The 19,341-nt window shown below is 39.5% G+C and overlaps 1 protein-coding gene across 1 annotated transcript; it reads right to left on the reverse strand.

Annotated features, from left to right (window-relative positions):
* Positions 1 to 7,190: 7,190 nt before the first annotated feature.
* Positions 7,191 to 19,341, reverse strand: LOC115825023 (complement C1q tumor necrosis factor-related protein 3-like). Its single transcript, XM_030788753.1, has 4 exons — positions 19,172 to 19,341; positions 8,337 to 8,385; positions 7,734 to 7,880; positions 7,191 to 7,576 (listed from the first exon to the last, which is right to left on the reverse strand). Exons 1-4 carry the CDS (start codon positions 19,328 to 19,330, stop codon positions 7,287 to 7,289), a joined length of 645 nt encoding a protein of 214 aa, XP_030644613.1. The 5' UTR covers positions 19,331 to 19,341; the 3' UTR covers positions 7,191 to 7,286.

Here is a 19,341-nt window from a genome sequence, read left to right on the forward strand (position 1 = left end):
TTTGGACTGTGGGAGGAAACCAGAGCTCCCGGAGGAAACCCACGCAGACACAGGGAGAACTCCACACAGGCCGGGAACTGAACCTGAAACCTTTTTGCTGTGAGGCGACAGCGCTACCTACTGCGCCACCGTACCATCCCAAAGTCTTCTCACTCTACAGAAATGATTGTCCTTTTAGCACAGAGTAGAGTTTTATGTGATTACAATGATTACAGCTTACTAACATACACTTTACTTACAGTATCTCCATCTGTCACTTTTCTGGATTAAACTCAATAACTTTAAAAATGTTGCTGGCCTATGTACAAAATGTGTTGTTGTCATTGTCTGCGTTGTCTGTCCTGTCAGTAACATGTTTTCATGGATCCAGAAACAGGTATCAACACAGGCTCTTAATGTCTTCAGAAACACAAGGAGAATGTTTGGAAACGATAAACTTTAAAAATATCTGTTTGTTCAATAAATAATTGAACACTGTCCTTTCCCGCCTTCCAAAACATGCCACTGACTCATGTAAATCTCACAGGGCTGTAAACACTCCCAGAGCACTGAAGCATGTGCTATCAATGCAAAGTCTCCTCTCTCTATGGAAACAATCTTTCTTATTCTTCATTATTACACTTACAAACCACTTATATACACTTTTATTACAATATGTCTGTCTTTCACTATCCCAGATTTTACATGATGTGATGTATATGTTTATATGATTATAATAATTACAACTGACTGACATACACTTTACATGCAACATGTCTGTCACATCCTGTTCCTGATCTTTCTCCCTCTAGTGGTCAGTTTGGGCTCTGTTTCCCTGTTCTTCTCATTTCACACCCTGTTCCTAATCTTTCCCCCTCTAGTGGTCTGTTTGGGCTCTGTCTCTCTGTTCCTCTTGTCTCGCCCTCTAGTGGTCAGTTTGGGCTCTGTCTCTCTGTCCCTCTTTTCTCGCCCTCTAGTGGTCAGTTTGGGCTCTGTCTCTCTGTCCCTCTTGTCTCGCCCTCTAGTGGTCAGTTTGGGCTCTGTCTCTCTGTCCCTCTTGTCTCGCCCTCTAGTGGTCAGTTTGGGTTCTATTCCCTTGTTCCTCTCATTTCCCTGCTCCTCCCATTTCTCGCCCTGCTCCTCTGTTTTCTTTCCCTCTATTGGACACTTTTGGTTAAGTCCCCTGTTAACTTCCTGATGTCTGAGGTTTAGCCTTGATTAGTCTTTTTAGTTCATCATCTGTTCCATAGTTCCCCATCTCCAGTTCATTATCTTGTGTATACGTCTTCCTTGGTTTTCCCTGTATCTTTGTCTGACATTGTTTGGTGCTCACACTACATTATGTTGGATTTCCCACTTGTCTGAAGTTCTGAACCTGATTTTGTAAGTCTTTTGAAGTTTTTTTTTCATGTTTGGTTTGAATAAAGAAAGCACTGACCTGGGGGGTATTTCAGAAAGCGGGTTTAGTGAAAACTCTGGGTTTGTTAACCCTGAGATGAAGGAAACTCTGGGTTTTCTGTTCCAGAAAGCGAGGTAACTCAAACTCTGGCTCAGTTACCGTGGTAACTGACTCTGTGAACCTAACCTGCTCACTGGCAGGTTTTCTTCAACAAATCCTGAGTTTCTCCCTAACTCCTCCCTCCGGCTGAACCTTAAGCAGCTGTCAAACATGGTGTGTCCTTTCGTCGCTAACCCAATCAGTGTTGAAACCAAATTAATTCGCATAGCCTTATGTCGAGAGAGGATTTTGAGACCCCGATTAGATGTATTATCATTCCCTGATGACTACGTAATCGAGCATTACTGTTTTTCATCACGATCTATCATTTATCCGAACAACTCCGGCCAACATCTCTAATATTAGACACCGTGGACTTCTTGCTCTCAGATCAGAGCAAATTCAGTTAATGAAGTAGACTATGTGAATAGGAAGTCTTTCTACAGCATTAATGTGCAGGTACACTGACTATTGTCTTACAATAACAAAGGCTATACATCACAATATACTGCAACTAATATTTCTCACTCTCTGCACTGTCAAGATCATATGTGATGCAGCTCACTTGATCACAAATGTTGAAGCCAGTGGCCCAGCTTTGTGCATGATGTAGGAATATATCATTAGTGTACCCTGAGCAACAAATTTGCACATGGTAAGTGAAGCTTTGCACAAATGTCATTCCCTTGTCTCCCACTTTTAACACCATTAAAACGTATCCACTATATAATTACAGGAGGGTTTGATGGCCACCTGCTTGGTGACAGAGTACCCATGCCAGCCTTCTCTGTTGAGCCCTTACCCTGAGCCTGAGCTGGGTCTCCAACAACATTCCAGTATGGCCCGCTGCAGGACTAGAGCCTGGGTTGAGATGACAATAGGCATGCTCAAAGCCCAGCTCCAGTGTCTGCGTAAACTCAGGGTAACCCCAGAGACGGCATGTGACATTATTTTGCCATGTGTTGTTCTCCATAATATTGCCACAGTTAGAGGAGAGCAGCACCCTGCCGCACAAATGAACGACCCTGAGGAAGACAGTCCCATCCACCCTGCAGATGTCCTGGATGGAGGAGCCGTCCGAAAGATAATTTGTGAAAAACATTTCACAGATTAAGATACCACCACTCCAGCAGTCAAATAAAGAAAAATCAGTCACATTTTATTTGGTCTTCTTTATTTCCTACAAATGCAACAATTACTATATTTAGATTGTTCCAACAATTAACAGTTCACCTGTGACCATGCACCCACCTCTAACTTGTGTCCCAGTAACTGAATTTCAAGATAGGCCTTTTAATCTGCCACTGCAAGTGAATCATTTCTCAGTCAGTTTTAGCCATTTTCTTCAGGAGATGCATTTTATACAACTCCTTGATTCATAACTGAGAAAACATAAGGATGACATTAAATTCTACAGTTCTACATGCAGAATTAACCTGAACATCTCACTGAGTCAATCTGTGCTGTGGAGGTTGATGGACTCTCTGGTAATGCTCAGTCATGCTCTGTTAAAAAGGATAGGAACATGTCATCCCTTCAATGTGCATTTTAAACTCAAAATTCCACACAAGAATGTAAAAACATTTTAATAGGGAGAGAAATATCAGTAGCTACCATACATAATATTAATGTAAACCACAGTAGGCCTTTCTGAATCCTTCTCTGTGGCAGCAGACAACATGTCTTCATCATCATCCTGTGATGAAGAAGAGCATTCTGTTAGACCCGCTTTCTGAAATACCCCCCTGAAGCCTCACCACCTGACAGTGCAGCAATAAAAAGCTCAGCCCTGACTGACACGCTTTCCTCTCCTTCCCAAGGACAGACATTTCAGGAGATTCAGTCTCTCCATTGTCATCCTGACCTCAGTAGTCAGTGAAGCATTGCTATTCAACAACGGCTTGTCATCTGGTGCCAGAGTGTCATCTCAAACACTTTCAAACTACATCAAGTTCTCAGATGTTGTGAATGCAGAGGAAAGATGTAAATGTTTGCATGCTTAAAAAAAAGAAAGCAAGAAAGAAAGAAAACACTCAACAAGGGGGTTGACGCAAATTTGATGACCTTGTTTTAAAATGCCTTTGATGAATGTCATAGTTTTAATTAACTAGTCAGAAACCAACATTTTAAGGATGGGGGGGGCTTTCAAAAGTTGCATCGTCAGTGGTTGTAGCACACACAGTTTGTGCAGAGAGGTTTATAGACATTAAGAATTTACTTTTTTTATATAAGTATTGTTACTTTTGAAAGTGTAAAGGACAAATATGATACAAAAACCAGAGGAGACTGAGAATACATTTTCAACTAATATTCAGTGCCTTCGGGTTACTCTGTGTGTGTGTGTGTGTGTGTGTGTGTGTGTGTGTGTGTGTGTGTGTGTGTGTGTGCGCGCGTGTGTGTCAATCCTTTTCAGATATTTTCCAAGTGTCTTCTGGAAAACATGTTTTGTATTGGTGTACACATGTGAAAAAAATGCTTCAGCTGAACAAGGCATGTCATTCAAGACTCCAAACTGTCTAATGAACCATGACAGATGCTTTTACCCAAAGCAGTAGCCAAAGCCAAACCGTGTCACAGCACTGTTCATTACGATGACTTTTTTTGTCAGGTTCAGAGACCTGAATTCTTCTGAGGTCAGTTCTTCAATCTGTATTAACATAAAGACTAGACTGTTCCTTTGTACTTCTCATTTCTTGTGTTTTCTTTGCAAAGTTCAAATTATTCAAAGCACAGAGACAGGAAAAGAAGCCACCTGTAGCACCTGCACAAAAAAAAGAAAAAAATTAAAGAAAAGAAAAAAACAAATGATTCAAATTCCTCTCACAGAGAGTGAAAATAAACTCAGTCTGCTCCCCTGTTGTGTTTCACTGAGAAACATAAACAAGAGCCTCATGGAGAATTTTTTTGAGCAAGAGAATGGGTTTCCATGGGAGCATTTCTAATGTGTTTTTATTTGCCATGATGGCAGCGCTGACTCAAAACTCAGTTTGCACTACTACACCCATCTGACCTGCCAATTTGCATTTGTTCTTTTATAGGCTGTCACTGTTATGTCTTACCTTATGTTATAGCCTTACCATGATAATCAATGTCCAACAGAAAAGTCTGACAATAATCATGTTGCATAGATTGTTGAATTTCTAGAATTTCTTTTCTTGAATGTTGTGTTCTACGGAAAAGCCATGGTTAAACAATCAAGAGTGTGTGTGTGTTTGTGTGCGTGCGTGAGTGTACGTATGCGTATGCGTATGCCTATGCATGCATATGCATATGCATATGCGTACACGTGTGTGTGTGTCTGTGTCTGTGAATGTGTATGTGTATCTGTGAGTGTGTGTGTGTGTGTGTGTGTTTTGTATAGTACCAGCATCTGTCTGGTTCTGTGTCACTGCTGGATGTTGCCGGGTTGCCGTGCAGCTGTCCTCCTGCTGGTGGGGAGTCCTCTGGCCAGTCAGGGCCTCTCAGCTGCCACTCCACTTCCACTCTGCTCAGGAAACATGTCAGTCAGTTTGTCACCCGGCTCTGCTGGGGCCAGCTAACCTGAACCCCAGGGCTGCTTATCCCCAAACATATGTGCTTGTCCTTGTATTGTAAGACCTCTTTTCTGTGTGTGCCATTTCGCTCCCTCCCTCCCTTCTCTCTCTCTCTCTCTCTCTCTCCTCTCTCTCTCTCTCTCTCTCTCTCTCTCTCTCTCTCTCTCTCTCTCTGCTTCTGTTTCTCTCTCTTCTGCCTCTGTCTCCCTCTCCCCCACCTCCTTTGTAACATGCTCAGTGGCTACTACTAGCTACTACTAGTTTATGTACAGATATCTTTGTACATGTATAAAGTATAAATCAAAGACACAAGAATTGAACTCGTTTATTACCTGTTGGTGATTCGAGGTTCTGGTTTGTGATAGACAATGCATCTTCAGTTATGTGCATTTGCTATCATGTTTTGCGTATGCTGTACCAATGTTCTTGTCCCGAAAACAAAAGATTTATCTGTTGCTAATTAATGTACAACATACGATTGTGCGTAAATGTAATTTAAAAGCTTATCATTAATGATAGGTTAACTATATAATAGTGATCTGATTAAAGTAAATTGCCGGTCTCTCGCTGTAACAGTGCTGAAAACATGTCACTGAAACACTCAATAAACATTATGAAAATTTCTGTCCAAGAAGAGTCCTTTCTGAGGACACCCTCCTTCGCTGAGTGTGTTTCCATTCCAAAATGTCCTATGTTAGCGTACTTTGAGCACCCCCCAAGTGCCTGAAGCATGTTGGGAGGGGGGAGAGGGGGTTATCTTACAGCCACTCTAAAGATTTTTAGAATCGCACACTTATTGTACATGCTCGAGAAAGGTACCATTTTCTTTCATAAATTACATCTGTGTTTTATCACAAAGCACTGTTTCACTCGTGTAGCTTTCCTATGTCTTCATCGTTCTTAAATCTTGCTCATGTATTTGTGATAATGCCTACTGAGAGGCGGTCAGCCGAAACAAATAAGGTAAGATATTCTTCGCACCCAAGAAGACTCAAAACAGTTTTGATTTGAGGGTATATGGGATCGTTTGAAAACTGCGTGTGAGACTTATGCTGGTTTTGAAATTAAAAAAAAAAAAAAAAAAAGGTAAACTACAAGTCATCTGTAGCTGGACATGTTACCACGTCTGCTTCATAGCGTCATGGTAATAGTAATTTGTGTCGCTATCGTTTATGTCAAACTGGCTACAAAGTTAAACTCAGCACAGACAGTACAACGCTATACAAAGTTACATCGTATTGTGTTAATCAGAATTGTCATCTGAACGCGACAATTCAAGCTGATAGAAAGCCCTGCGGGATTGGTTTTTAAAATCCAATTATGGGAATGGTAAAGTCCAAAAATGGTAAAGGAAAAAGGTAAAAACAAACAAACAAAAACTATACATCTCTCTTCATACAATACAGTAAAGGACTGGAGACCTGAATAATATTACTAATTAAACGAGTTGACTATTCTTCACTATTCTAAATCTTAATAAGTCGCTCTAGAAAATAGGGTCTGTAAAGTCACTAAATGTAAATGTAAAAAAAGCTATTAAGTGCTTGTTGACACTGATATGTTCCTAGAGTTCTACTATCTAGTATGAAAGCTAAAAAGAAAAGAAAAAGAGTTAGGGCTGATCAAGTCCGCTGGTAATAAATACATGCTGTCTGAACTTTCTGGTTTGCTTGTGGATAAAAAAATGTCATTAATCAGGTTTCTTAAATAACAAAAAGTTACACCTGGTCACAATCCAAATATAAGGAGAACAAATTTGATTCTGGACAAGGCTTGTGAGTTCTGTACGACAGAACTGACACTCAGAGTTTGTGGATTCTTCTCCTTACATAAAACCTCTTCCTCATATATTTTCCTCCAACATTTATTACCTTCATCCTCCCCACAGTCCCTCTTCAGATGTATAGTACTATTTCATTCATTTATAACTAATTAAAAGAGTCTAAACAAGGGATGATCTGTTTGATTTTATTCAGGGCAACCTATACTGCAGCAACTTTCAATTCAGATGAAGCCTGTGTATTTTTTCCCAAGTAAATACATCTATTACTTTTGTCTTCTGCTTTCCAGAATGAGTTGTGGATTCAGTTGTGGTGTTGTCAAAAGCCTCCCAATGAAAAGTGTCAGACTCACACAAGAAAAGGCAAAGACACAGAGATGACACAGAGATGACACAGAGATGCTTTCTGACTGCATTTTTACTGATTATCACATTTGGAAGGCACAATGCAATAAGATGAGAAAACAGCTTTTTCTCTAATCTTTTTAGGATAGTTTCACATTGGAAACAAGAGGAAACCGCTGAAAGTACTTAAATTGGTATTTTGGTTGCTGGTGACCTGGAGCCCAGAGGGTAAGCGCATGTAAACTGTATCACCCTTTTCCAGAAGCAAAGTGGCACTATTGGATGCGAAATCTTCATTGTCACCTTTGTCCTGAAATTCCCACACAAGCAGGACTTGCTGATGGTTCTTGTACAGACTCACACCAATATCAGCCTCCTTTGCCCAAGCATATGTTGTGAAGGTAAAGTAATAAACTCCTTTCACTGGGGCAGTAAATATACCTGGATAAAACCAACACACCAATGTATTATTTGGAGAGAAAAAATCCAAATTCCAACTTGTTCCACTTTTGAAAGCAGTGAAGTCAATATAAAATCATTTATGTAAATGTATGTAAAACAGATGTTGCTGGGTGATTAAATGTTGTAGTCTCATTACCTGAAGCTGGGTCGTATGCATCACCAACATTGGTAAGAGCACGGCTGTGGATTAGAGTGGTTTCCTGACTGAAGGGCCCAGTGTTGCCAAATCCATCTTTATCTGGATTAGAGGGTCTCAGGACAGCAGTGAAGGCCACATGGCTGGCTGGATTTAAAAGTGACCACATTCATCCACATCAATATTAATATTTTATATGTCAGATGTTCTCCAAAACATCACATTGAAGCAGAGGGTGAATTACCAGGCATGAAAGACAGAACATGGTGTGTTCCAGTTTAATACAGACCCAAGAATTAAAAATATAATAACCTCCTGCTAAGTTTGTTAGGAGGTCAAGAGTCAGCTGAGTTTAGGAAACGTGCTGAAAACAATACATTGTTTGTCTGAAGTCAAGAAAACCAGTGGTTTCTGACTCATGTAACCATGGGGGGTAGAAGAGAAGCTCAGAAGAAGAAGAAGAAGAAGAAGAAGAAAATTATCCTTTTGCAGTGCAAACAACTTCAATTTCATTTACAAGTACTTTTCACAAATTTATTGTATCCAATAACCTAATACTTAAAAGAATTGTTATAATAATATTGTTGGATAATATGAAATTACCTTGGCATGTGCTCTTCAAACCTTCAAACTCAGCTCTCAGTGCTTTCACCTCATCTAAAACATTCACAGTGTCCTCTGCCCCTGATACTGACAGGTACACCAGCATTATAACATGAGCTGGAATTATCAGCATCATCCTCATCTTCATCTCTAGTTTAGATGGTTCTTTCTTGGGCCTGAGATGAATGGACTGTCCCAGTCTGCACATGCTGCTGATGTGACCAAATGTGTTTTTATTTGAGTTTGTGTGTTTGTTTAAAATCAATCATTAATAGTGTAGCGAACCAAGGTCATAATCTTATTGATTTAAAAAAAGGAAAAACATGAGGTAAGAAAGGAAAGCCTGATACAAAACAAAATAAAAAAGCACAATCTTTCTGGAGGCGGTCTTACCCTATTCTTATAAAAGAGTAATCCTTATATAAGAATAGGGTAATATTTCAAAGAAAAACCTAGAAGTAGGTCCTATTTCTGTTCAAATAGTGTTATTCAGAGTGCACTTATGAAGCGGAGTGGTCTTGAATCACCCTGAAGGGATTTATTTAGCTTACTTATGCGTTAGCAGAGAGGACTGGGTAACTAACTAGTTACACTTTGACTAGAAGTGTAGCTGCAGTTTCCAGTTTTACTGTTTATGTGTGAGTACACGGGATAACGTAGCTATCAGCATTTCGACTTCGCAGCGGGGTCCTGCATCACCCTGTCGGAGTTTATTTCGCGATAATGGTCGGCTAGCTGTACATTATCCCGCTTATTACACGGTTACTTACTAAAGAAATCAATCACTTGACACAAAATATTGAAAGAAAAATTATTTCATTGATTTAAAAATGATTAAAAATGACCAGTACAGACCATCTGGGACCAGTTCATTCCAATAGACTAGCTACTGGATTTTCAACTGGAATTTCAACTGGGGTATTATTGTACTTGCTACTTTAACGCTATAATGTATGTTGAGGAGTTATTCTGAATAATTTCTAGGTTCAGTTTTCAGAGCGTCGAGCTATCAACAGAGTTTTTCAGAATAACTAAATAGGTTCTGAATTAAGGTTATGGTTATAGCTAAATGACACGGGTATTAAGTCTAATATTCACGGTGGATCATTAACCAGAATTTTCCTATACCACTCGCACAACATACTGGGTGCAGGCTGAAGAACATACATGTCAGAATCTTTACGCAGCTTGAAGTAGGCCTACACAAAGGGTTAAATATGCCAAAGTGTGTTTTCCATTTTAATACAGATCCAGGAACCCAAGGTACATTGACTGCCTGTGTTATTATTCGTTTCAAGTTCAAGTTCAAGTTTAAGTTTATTTAAAGCCCAATATCACTGTTTACAGTCTCAAATGGCTTTACATACCCACAGGATTACAACAAACAGAGCAGGGTGGCACCCCCTGACTTGATCCTCATAGCAGGCAAGAAAAAACTCCTCAATAAAACCTAGATGCTAGGGAAAAATAGGACAAATCTTGAAAAGTAGTGGTAGTAGTAGTGGTAGTAGTAGTACTAGTAGTAGTAGTAGTAGTAGTATCATCATCTCCATTATTATTAGGGGACAAGCACCAAAGGTGCAGGCACCTATTATAATTGTTAGAATTTTTCACTATTATTATTATACTTTCTGCCATGGAAGTCTATGACAGCCCATAGAACCCCACGGTGGATTTTGATGAAATTTGGCACACTGGTAGAGGACAGTCCATTGTATCGAAGCACCAAATTTGGGGTCAATCCATCCATTTCTGTAGCGTCACCAACAGGCCAAATTTCAAGGTATATTTTTTGCTCATAACTTTTGAATTGTTTTTCCAATGGTTAAGATCTTTTTCCCCCTGAATCCTTGGGTCATCTCGATTCAAAAGCACCCATTGTCATTAAAGTCTGCCTGTACATAACCTTTCATTGAGTTTCATTGTTATATTTTGTGTCCCTTTTTTATGTTTGTGTCTATTGATTTACGATTTCTCGAAAAATGGAAAGCTCGCTTTTATTTTGAAATTCAGTTGCGCTATCTAGTGTTCATGAGCAGTCGTTAATAGTAGTGGTGGTGAAAAAAGATCGATTACGGATAAGGTGTTGGAATGTTTTTTACATTTTAATGTTTAGCACCCGGCTAAGGGGCACAAGGTTAGTGAGTCTGTGTTTGTTTTGTGTAAGAGTGTGTTTCGTGTTTGAAAACAATGCAGATATATCGTTTTTGTGCTGAGACCTACTGCAGGTGCTGAGGGGGAGGGTGTGATACACCACAATGACACACTCTGTGGAGGAAAGGAATCACACACCGCACTTACAATAACCCCGCACAAGCCCATGTGAAATAGTCCTATTGGATGTCCATTCATTAACACACAGCACATAACTCTTCACTTTCATTTCCATACTAATAGAGTCATATAAAGTAAAGCAGTCAAGTCAACAATCAGATTTTACGAAAGACAGGTTTAAAACTTGCAAGTTTAAATAACAAAAGACTGAGCTCAGTTTGTAATTCTTAAACACACTTAAATATACTCTCTTATTCATTGAAACAAGATTTTCCTGTTATGCTTAATATTGTTTGCATGCTAAACTTTGCTTTTTTACACTGAACAAATCTTTGGGTTAAAAGTTGAAGGTTCACAGCGGTTCTCAGTTCTTAAATCTTAAGAACACTTAAAGGGTTAGAGTCCCTTAAGATAAGTTCAGTAAGTAAGTAGTCAGTCTGTGTCCCTTCTAGAAATCTTACCTTTAAGAACTTAAAAGCGTGCAAATAAACTTGTAAACAAATAAACTAGAGTAAGAAATATGACATAGGAAAAAAAGAATTTGACAATAAGGAGATTTTCAAATAAGAAGAAGAAAATACATTTCAGAAGGTCTCGGTACCCCCATGAATTTAAGAAAATAAGAAATCTGTTAACTGTACACTGGAGTAGGGTGAATTAAGGAAAAGTGTAAGGAAAACCCCCATTAGACTTTGTGTGTCAAGCTTTCAACTGACTGTGTGGACGCACCAGAAATCAATAAAAAAGGGGGACAGGGGCTACAGGCCTGTGTATAAACTAAGGTCAACGCCCCAGAAATTGATAAAAGGGGACACAAGCTACGGGCCTGTGTGTAAACCAAAGTGAGGTCTTCAGCATTAATAGTACGTAGGTTGAGAAGGTTGCAGTATCAGCCCACAGTAACAGAGTAACAGTAAATGAAGTAAGTCTTGCAAACTCCATAATCAGAACCACAGATTTTGAAATAAGTAAAGTCAGTTACCCCATGTATTAGCTTGTGTAAACCCACAAATGGCATCAAACAAGCGGGTCTGGGTAAAAGTATTTAAAGCTCATCAGCTAAAAGGATTTACATATTTTATATGTTAAGAGTAATGTGTTTTTACTCACAGACAACAACTACTTTACACCCTCCAACAAAATTCATCCACAGTAATTGAAAAAGACTGACTTGTATAAAAACCTTCTCATGTAGAGACAGATGGAGTCAGAGCTGAACAAGTAGAGACCTGTGTGTCACACATTGCCCCCTGCTGGATAACATGATAACCTCTCACCTTATCTCTAGGAATGTGTTTTAGACAGGTTTCCTCATTCTTCTCACACACATACACACAGATGCACGCGCATACATACACACGTACACACACACACACACACACACACACACACACACACACACACACACACACTCATCACTTCAGATCCCTCAGATTTTCACTGGTGTATTTTAGCCCAGGGAACTTCAGCACCACAGAGCTCAGGGTGTCTGCAGGACCCTGGACAGTATCTGATCAAATGGAAATGAGGCCCAGATCAAACCGATCAGGGAAAGTACTCACCTTACCTCTACATGTCCAGACACACAGATTTCCAGGTTTCCAGTTCCAGACAATAATCTGTTTATAGATTTGATGAGTTAGTCGTCAAATATGGATTACACTCCATAAAATGGAATTACAAAGTTTACAGGCCAGAACTGATTTTTCTCTTTGAAAGACGTGCATTTCTTTAGTGATTGTCACTGACTGAATGAGGCTCTGGATGCATGTGCTAATCAGCTCAGAATGTACAAGAAATAAGGAAGACAAAAGAGTTCTGGGAACTGACAGGTTTCAAGATTCAAACTTCTGGTTAACACAACACAATGGCAACAGAGTTTCACACAAAGAAAATAGGACAATTTCTACCGAACAGAACAAGACAAGACTAACCAACCAAACACAGGTGCAACTAATGATTCACTAAGAAACCAGGAGGTGAATGTATAAATTTAACATAAAATGGCCAGTAGAGGGGGACAGAGAGAACCAGGACATGGCAGTGATGTAGACTGGTCTGAATATGCGTCATCATATAAAATATAGAGCGTAAAATAAATAGAAATTACAGCAGTTTTAAAAGGTCATAAAAAAATATGTGTAACTTAGGTCAGAAATTAGTGAGGGAAATAATATGAAAATATTCAGATTGTACTGTAATAGGAAGCATTTCCATTCAGCACCAAGTCTGTGTTCTCAACACTCTTTAATTACAAGTGCCCTGTTTACCCAGGAAGATCATTTCCATAGAGAGAGGAGGCTTGCTTCAGCAAGTACATGCTTCGGTGCCCTGAAAGTGTTTATAGCCCTGTGATTTTAACACTTGATGACTGAGACCTGTCTGCCCCACTAATTAAACCATGACTTTCATGACCATCTTCATCTGGACACTTTTGTGATGTATTAAATGTAAATGAACAATTTGTGTCTTTGCTTTTGCTAAGTTAAATTTCCATATTTTCTGATGCAGTCCAGAGGACAGGTGGCTGTGGCAGTGTGAAATCTGCTCTTCCAGGAGACACAGAAAGGAGAAACAAAAAATCAAACCCAAACTATATCACTAGAAAAGTAGAAATGTTAAAAGTGTTTTAGATTGAGCACAGCAGTGTGTAACCGGTTCAAACAGAATTGAATCGTATGAACCATGTGTGTGCCATATGGTGACAAAGTTGGGGTTTTATAAATTACTGTGTGGTTTTGAATGAAATGTTTCATTTTGCAAAAGATCCGAGGTCTTCTACTACTTGTGTGTGTGTGTGTGTGTGTGTGTGTGTGTGTGTGTGTGTGTGTGTGTGTGTGTGTGTGTGTGTGGGTGTGTGTATGTGTGTGTGTGTGTGTGTGCGGGTGTGGGTGTGTGTGTGTGTGTGTGTGTGTGTGTGTGTGTGTGTGAATTGTGTGTAGTGCTTTGACAAAATGAGCATTGTTTTCAAAATTTTGCTCAAGCAACCATTAAAAACTGTAAATGAGTTAAATCAAATGTTTGTGAGTTCCATTTTCTTCCATGAGTCCATTTTAATTGGACATGGGGTTTTTTTTTTTGGGGGGGGGGGGGTTTATAGTATAACAGGGGACAACACTGCAGCCATACCTCATGGGTATTTGGGATGCTTGTTGTCAGAGAGGAGAAGAGAAGACCTATTCTGAGGGTTGTAAGACATCGTTCAACTCAGCAACTCATGCCTGCTGTACAGAAGTACATTAAACATGGAGTCACTCTTGTGACTGATCCTATCTGGATAAAGAGACAATGTTCACACTTTCTCTCTCTGAGACACTTTCTCTCACTCAGTTGCGACTTTGACTTCGCCGTCTAATTACACTGTAACGCACACAGTATTCGATGGAAGAAAAGGCGACCGGATCCCTTTTCATTTCTTAAAACATCGACAGACTAAATCAGGAGCCCTTCAAGATCATGAGAGGAGCAAGAGCCCCAAAGATCATAAACTTCAATACGCGTCCGTGTGTATGTGTGTGAGAAGAATGAGGAAACCTGTCTAAAACACATTCCTAGAGATAAGGGTTATCATGTTATCCAGCAGGGGGCAATGTGTGACACACAGGTCTCTACTTGTTCAGCTCTGACTCCATCTGTCTCTACATGAGTGCTCTCACCTCATCTAAAATATTCAAAGTGTCCTCTGCCCCTGATACTGACAAGTACACCAGCATTATAACATGAGCTGGAATTATCAGCATCATCCTCATCTTCATCTCTATTTTAGATGGTTCTTTCTTGGGCCTGAGATGAATGGACTGTCCCAGTCTGCATATGCTGCTGATGTGACCAAATGTGTTTTTATTTGAGTTTGTGTGTTTGTTTAAAATCAATCATTAATAGTGTAGCAAACCAAGGTCATAATCTTATCGATTTAAAAAAGGAAAAACATGCGGTAAGAAAGGAAAGACTGATACAAAACAAAATAAAAAAAGCACAATCTTTCTGGAGACGGTCTTACCCTATTCTTATATAAGAGTAATCCTTATATAAGAATAGGGTAATATTTCAAAGAAAAATCTAGAAGTAGGTCCTATTTTTGTTCAAATAGTGTTATTCCACTTCGACTTCGCGGCGGGGTCCTGCATCACCCTGTCGGAGTTTATTTCGCGATAATGGTCGGCTAGCTGTACATTATCCCGCTTATTACACAGTTACTTACTAAAGAAATCAATCACTTGACACAAAATATTGATAGAAAAATTATTTCATTGATTTAAAAATGATTTTATTGCTTCCATAGCAATGGTCTGTTGGACCCAGTTGAAACCAGTACAGACCATCTGGGACCAGTTCATTCCAATAGACTAGCTACTGGATTTTCAACTGGAATCTCCACTGGGGTATTATTGTACTTGCTACTTTAACGCTACAATATATGTTGAAGAGTTATTCTGAATAATTTCTAGGTTCATTTTTCAGAGCGTCGAGCTATCAACAGAGTTTTTCAGAATAACTAAATAGGTTCTGAATTAAGGTTATGGTTATAGCTAAATGACACTGGTATTATGTCTAATATTCACGGTGGATCATTAACCAGAATTTTCCTATACCACTCGCACAACATACTGGGTGCAGGCTGAAGAACATACAAGTCAGAAACTTTACGCAGCTTGAAGTAGGCCTACACAAAGGGTTAAATATGCCACAGTGTGTTTTCCATTTTAATACAGATCCAGGAACCAAAGGTACATTGACCACCTGTGTTATTATTCGTTTCAAGTTCAAGTTCAAGTTTAAGTTTATTTAAAGCCCAATATCACTGTTTACAGTCTCAAAGGGCTTTACATACCCACAGGATTACAACAAACAGAGCAGGGTGGCACCCCCTGACTTGATCCTCATAGCAGGCAAGAAAAAACTCCTCAATAAAACCTAGATGCTAGGGAAAAATAGGACAAATCTTGAGAAGTAGTAGTAGTAGTAGTAGTAGTAGTAGTAGTAGTAGTAGTAGTAGTAGTAGTATTATCATCATCTCCATTATTATTAGGGGACAAGCACCAAAGGTGCAGGCACCTATTATAATTGTTAGAATTTTTCACTATTATTATTATGCTTTCTGCCATGGAAGTCTATGACAGCCCATAGAACCCCACGGTGGATTTTGATTAAATTTGGCACACTGGTAGAGGACAGTCCATTGTATCGAAGCACCAAATTTGGGGTCGATCCATCCATCTCTGTAGCGTCACCAACAGGCCAAATTTCAAGGTATATTTTTTGCTCATAACTTTTGAATTGTTTGTCCAATGGTTATGATCTTTTTCCCCCTGAATCCTTGGGTCATCTCGATTCAAAAGCACCCATTGTCATTAAAGTCTGCCTGTACATAACCTTTCATTGAGTTTTATTGTTTTTTTTTGTGTCCCTTTTTTATGTTTGCGTCTATTGATTTACGATTTCTCGAAAAATGGAAAGCGCGCTTTTATTTTGAAATTCAGTTGCGCTATCTAGTGTTCATGCGCAGTCGTTAATAGTAGTGGTGGTAAAAAAAGATTGATTACGGATAAGGTGTTGGAGTGTTTTTTACATTTTAATGTTTAGTGGCACAAGGTTAGTGAGTCTGTGTTTGTTTTGTGTAAGAGTGTGTTTCGTGTTTGAAAACAATGCAGATATATCGTTTTTGTGCTGAGACCTACTGCAGGTGCTGAGGGGGAGGGTGTGATACACCACAATGACACACTCTGTGGAGGAAAGGAATCACACACCGCACTTACAATAACCCCGCACAAGCCCATGTGAAATAGTCCTATTGGATGTCCATTCATTAACACACAGCACATAACTCTTCATTCTCATTTCCATACTAATAGAGTCATATAAAGTAAAGCAGTCAAGTCAACAATCAGATTTTACGAAAGACAGGTTTAAAACTTGCAAGTTTAAATAACAAAAGACTGAGCTCAGTTTGTAATTCTTAAACACACTTAAATATACTCTCTTATTCATTGAAACAAGATTTTCCTGTTATGCTTAATATTATTTGCATGCTAAACTTTGCTTTTTTACACTGAACAAATCTTTGGGTTAAAAGTTGAAGGTTCACAGCGGTTCTCAGTTCTTAAATCTTAAGAACACTTAAAGGGTTAGAGTCCCTTAAGATAAGTTCAGTAAGTAAGTAGTCAGTCTGTGTCCCTTCTAGAAATCTTACCTTTAAGAACTTAAAAGCGTGCAAATAAACTTGTAAACAAATAAACTAGAGTAAGAAATAAGACATAGGAAAAAAAGAATTTGACAATAAGGAGATTTTCAAATAAGAAGAAGAAAATACATTTCAGAAGGCGTCAGTACCCACATGAATTTAAGAAAATAAGATATGTGTTAACTGTACACTGGAGTAGGGTGAATTAAGGAAAAGTGTAAGGAAAACCCCCATTAGACTTTGTGTGTCAAGCTTTCAACTGACTGTGTGGACGCACCAGAAATCAATAAAAAAGGGGGACAGGGGCTACAGGCCTGTGTATAAACTAAGGTCAACGCCCCAGAAATTGATAAAAGGGGACACAAGGTACGGGTCTGTGTAGAAACCAAAGTGAGGTCTTTAGCACTAATAGTATGTAGGTTGAGAAGGTTGCAGTATCAGCCCACAGTAACAGAGTAACAGTAAATGAAGTAAGTCTTGCAAACTCCATAATCAGAACTACAGATTTTGAAATAATTAAAGTCAGTTACCTCATGTATTAGCTTGTGTAAACCCACAAATGGCATCAAACAAAGCGGGTCTGTGTAAAAGGATTTAAAGCTCATCAGCTAAAAGGATTTACGTATTTTAAATGTTAAGTGTAATGTGTTTTTACTCACAGACAACAACTAGTTTACACCCTCCAACAAAACTCATCCACAGTAATTGAAAAAGACTGACTTGTATAAAAACCTTCTCATGTAGAGACAGATGGAGTCAGAGCTGAACAAGTAGAGACCTGTGTGTCACACATTGCCCCCTGCTGGATAACATGATAACCTCTCACCCTTATCTCTAGGAATGTGTTTTAGACAGGTTTCCTCATTCTTCTCACACACATACACACGCACGCGCGCACATACACACACACGTACACACACACACGTACACACACACACACACACACACACACACACACACACACTCATCACTTCAGATCCCTCAGATTTTCACTGGTGCATTTTAGCCCAGGGAACTTCAGCACCACAGAGCTCAGGGTGTCTGCAGGACCCTGGACAGCATCTGATCAAATGGAAATGAGGCCCAGATCAAACTGATCAGGGAAAGTACTCACCTTACCTCTACATGTCCAGACACACAGATTTCCAGGTTTCCAGTTCCAGACAATAATCTGTTTATAGATTTGATGAGTTAGTCGTCAAGTGGATTACACTCCATAAAATGGAATTACAAAGTTTGCAGGCCAGAACTAATTTTTCTGTTTGAAAGATGTGCATTTCTTCAGTGATTGTCACTGACTGAATGAGGCTCTGGATGCATGTGCAAATCGGCTCAGAATGTAGAATTAGAATCTATTTGAGTTAGTGTTTTATATTGAGCACAGCAGTGTGTAACCGGTTCAAACAGAATTGGATCGTATGAACCATGTGTGTGCCATATGGTGACAAAGTTGGGGTTTTATAAATTACTGTGTAGTTTTGAATGAAATGTTTCATTTTGCAAAAGATCTGAGGTCTTCTACTACTTGTGTGTGTGTGTGTGTGTGTGTGTGTGTGTGTGTGTGTGTGTGTGTGTGTGTGTGTGGTTGTGTGAATTGTGTGTAGTGCTTTGACAAAATGAGCATTGTTTTCAAAATTTTGCTGAAGCAATCATTAAAAACTGTAAGTGAGTTAAATCAAATGTTTGTGAGTTCCATTTTCCTCCATGAGTCCATTTTAATTGGACGTGGGTTTTTTGGGGGTGGGGGGGGGGGGGGGGGGGGGGTTTATAGTATAACAGGGGACAACACTGCAGCCATACCTCATGGGTATTTGGGATGCTTGTTGTCAGAGAGGAGAAGAGAAGACCTATTCTGAGGGTTGTAAGACATCGTTCAACTCAGCAACTCATGCCTGCTGTACAGAAGTACATTAAACATGGAGTCACTCTTGTGAGTGATCCTATCTGGATAAAGAGACACTGTTTTTCTGCCAAAGAAAAGAACAAAGAAACAACAAAGCGAGATGTTTGTATTGAATGTCCGGCCTGAGTTTAATGTACTTTCTCTCATGCAGTTGCGACTTTGACTTCGCCGTCTAATTACACTGTAACGCACACAGTATTCGATGGAAGAAAAGGCGACCGGATCCCTTTTCATTTCTTAAAACGTCGACAGACTAAATCAGGAACCCTTCAAGATCATCAGAAGAGCAAGAGCCCCGAAGATCATGAACTTCAATACGCGTGCGTGTGTATGTGTGTGAGAAGAATGAGGAAACTTGTCTAAAACACATTCCTAGAGATAAGGGTTATCATGTTATCCAGCAGGGGGCAATGTGTGACACACAGGTCTCTACTTGTTCAGCTCTGACTCCATCTGTCTCTACATGAGTGCTCTCACCTCATCTAAAACATTCACAGTGTCCTCTGCCCCTGATACTGACAGGTACACCAGCATTATAACATGAGCTGGAATTATCAGCATCATCCTCATCTTCATCTCTAGTTTAGATGGTTCTTTCTTGGGCCTGAGATGAATGGACTGTCCCAGTCTGCACATGCTGCTGATGT

Source organism: Chanos chanos, chromosome 12 (assembly GCF_902362185.1).
Source record: "Chanos chanos chromosome 12, fChaCha1.1, whole genome shotgun sequence".
Lineage (NCBI taxonomy): Eukaryota > Metazoa > Chordata > Actinopteri > Gonorynchiformes > Chanidae > Chanos > Chanos chanos.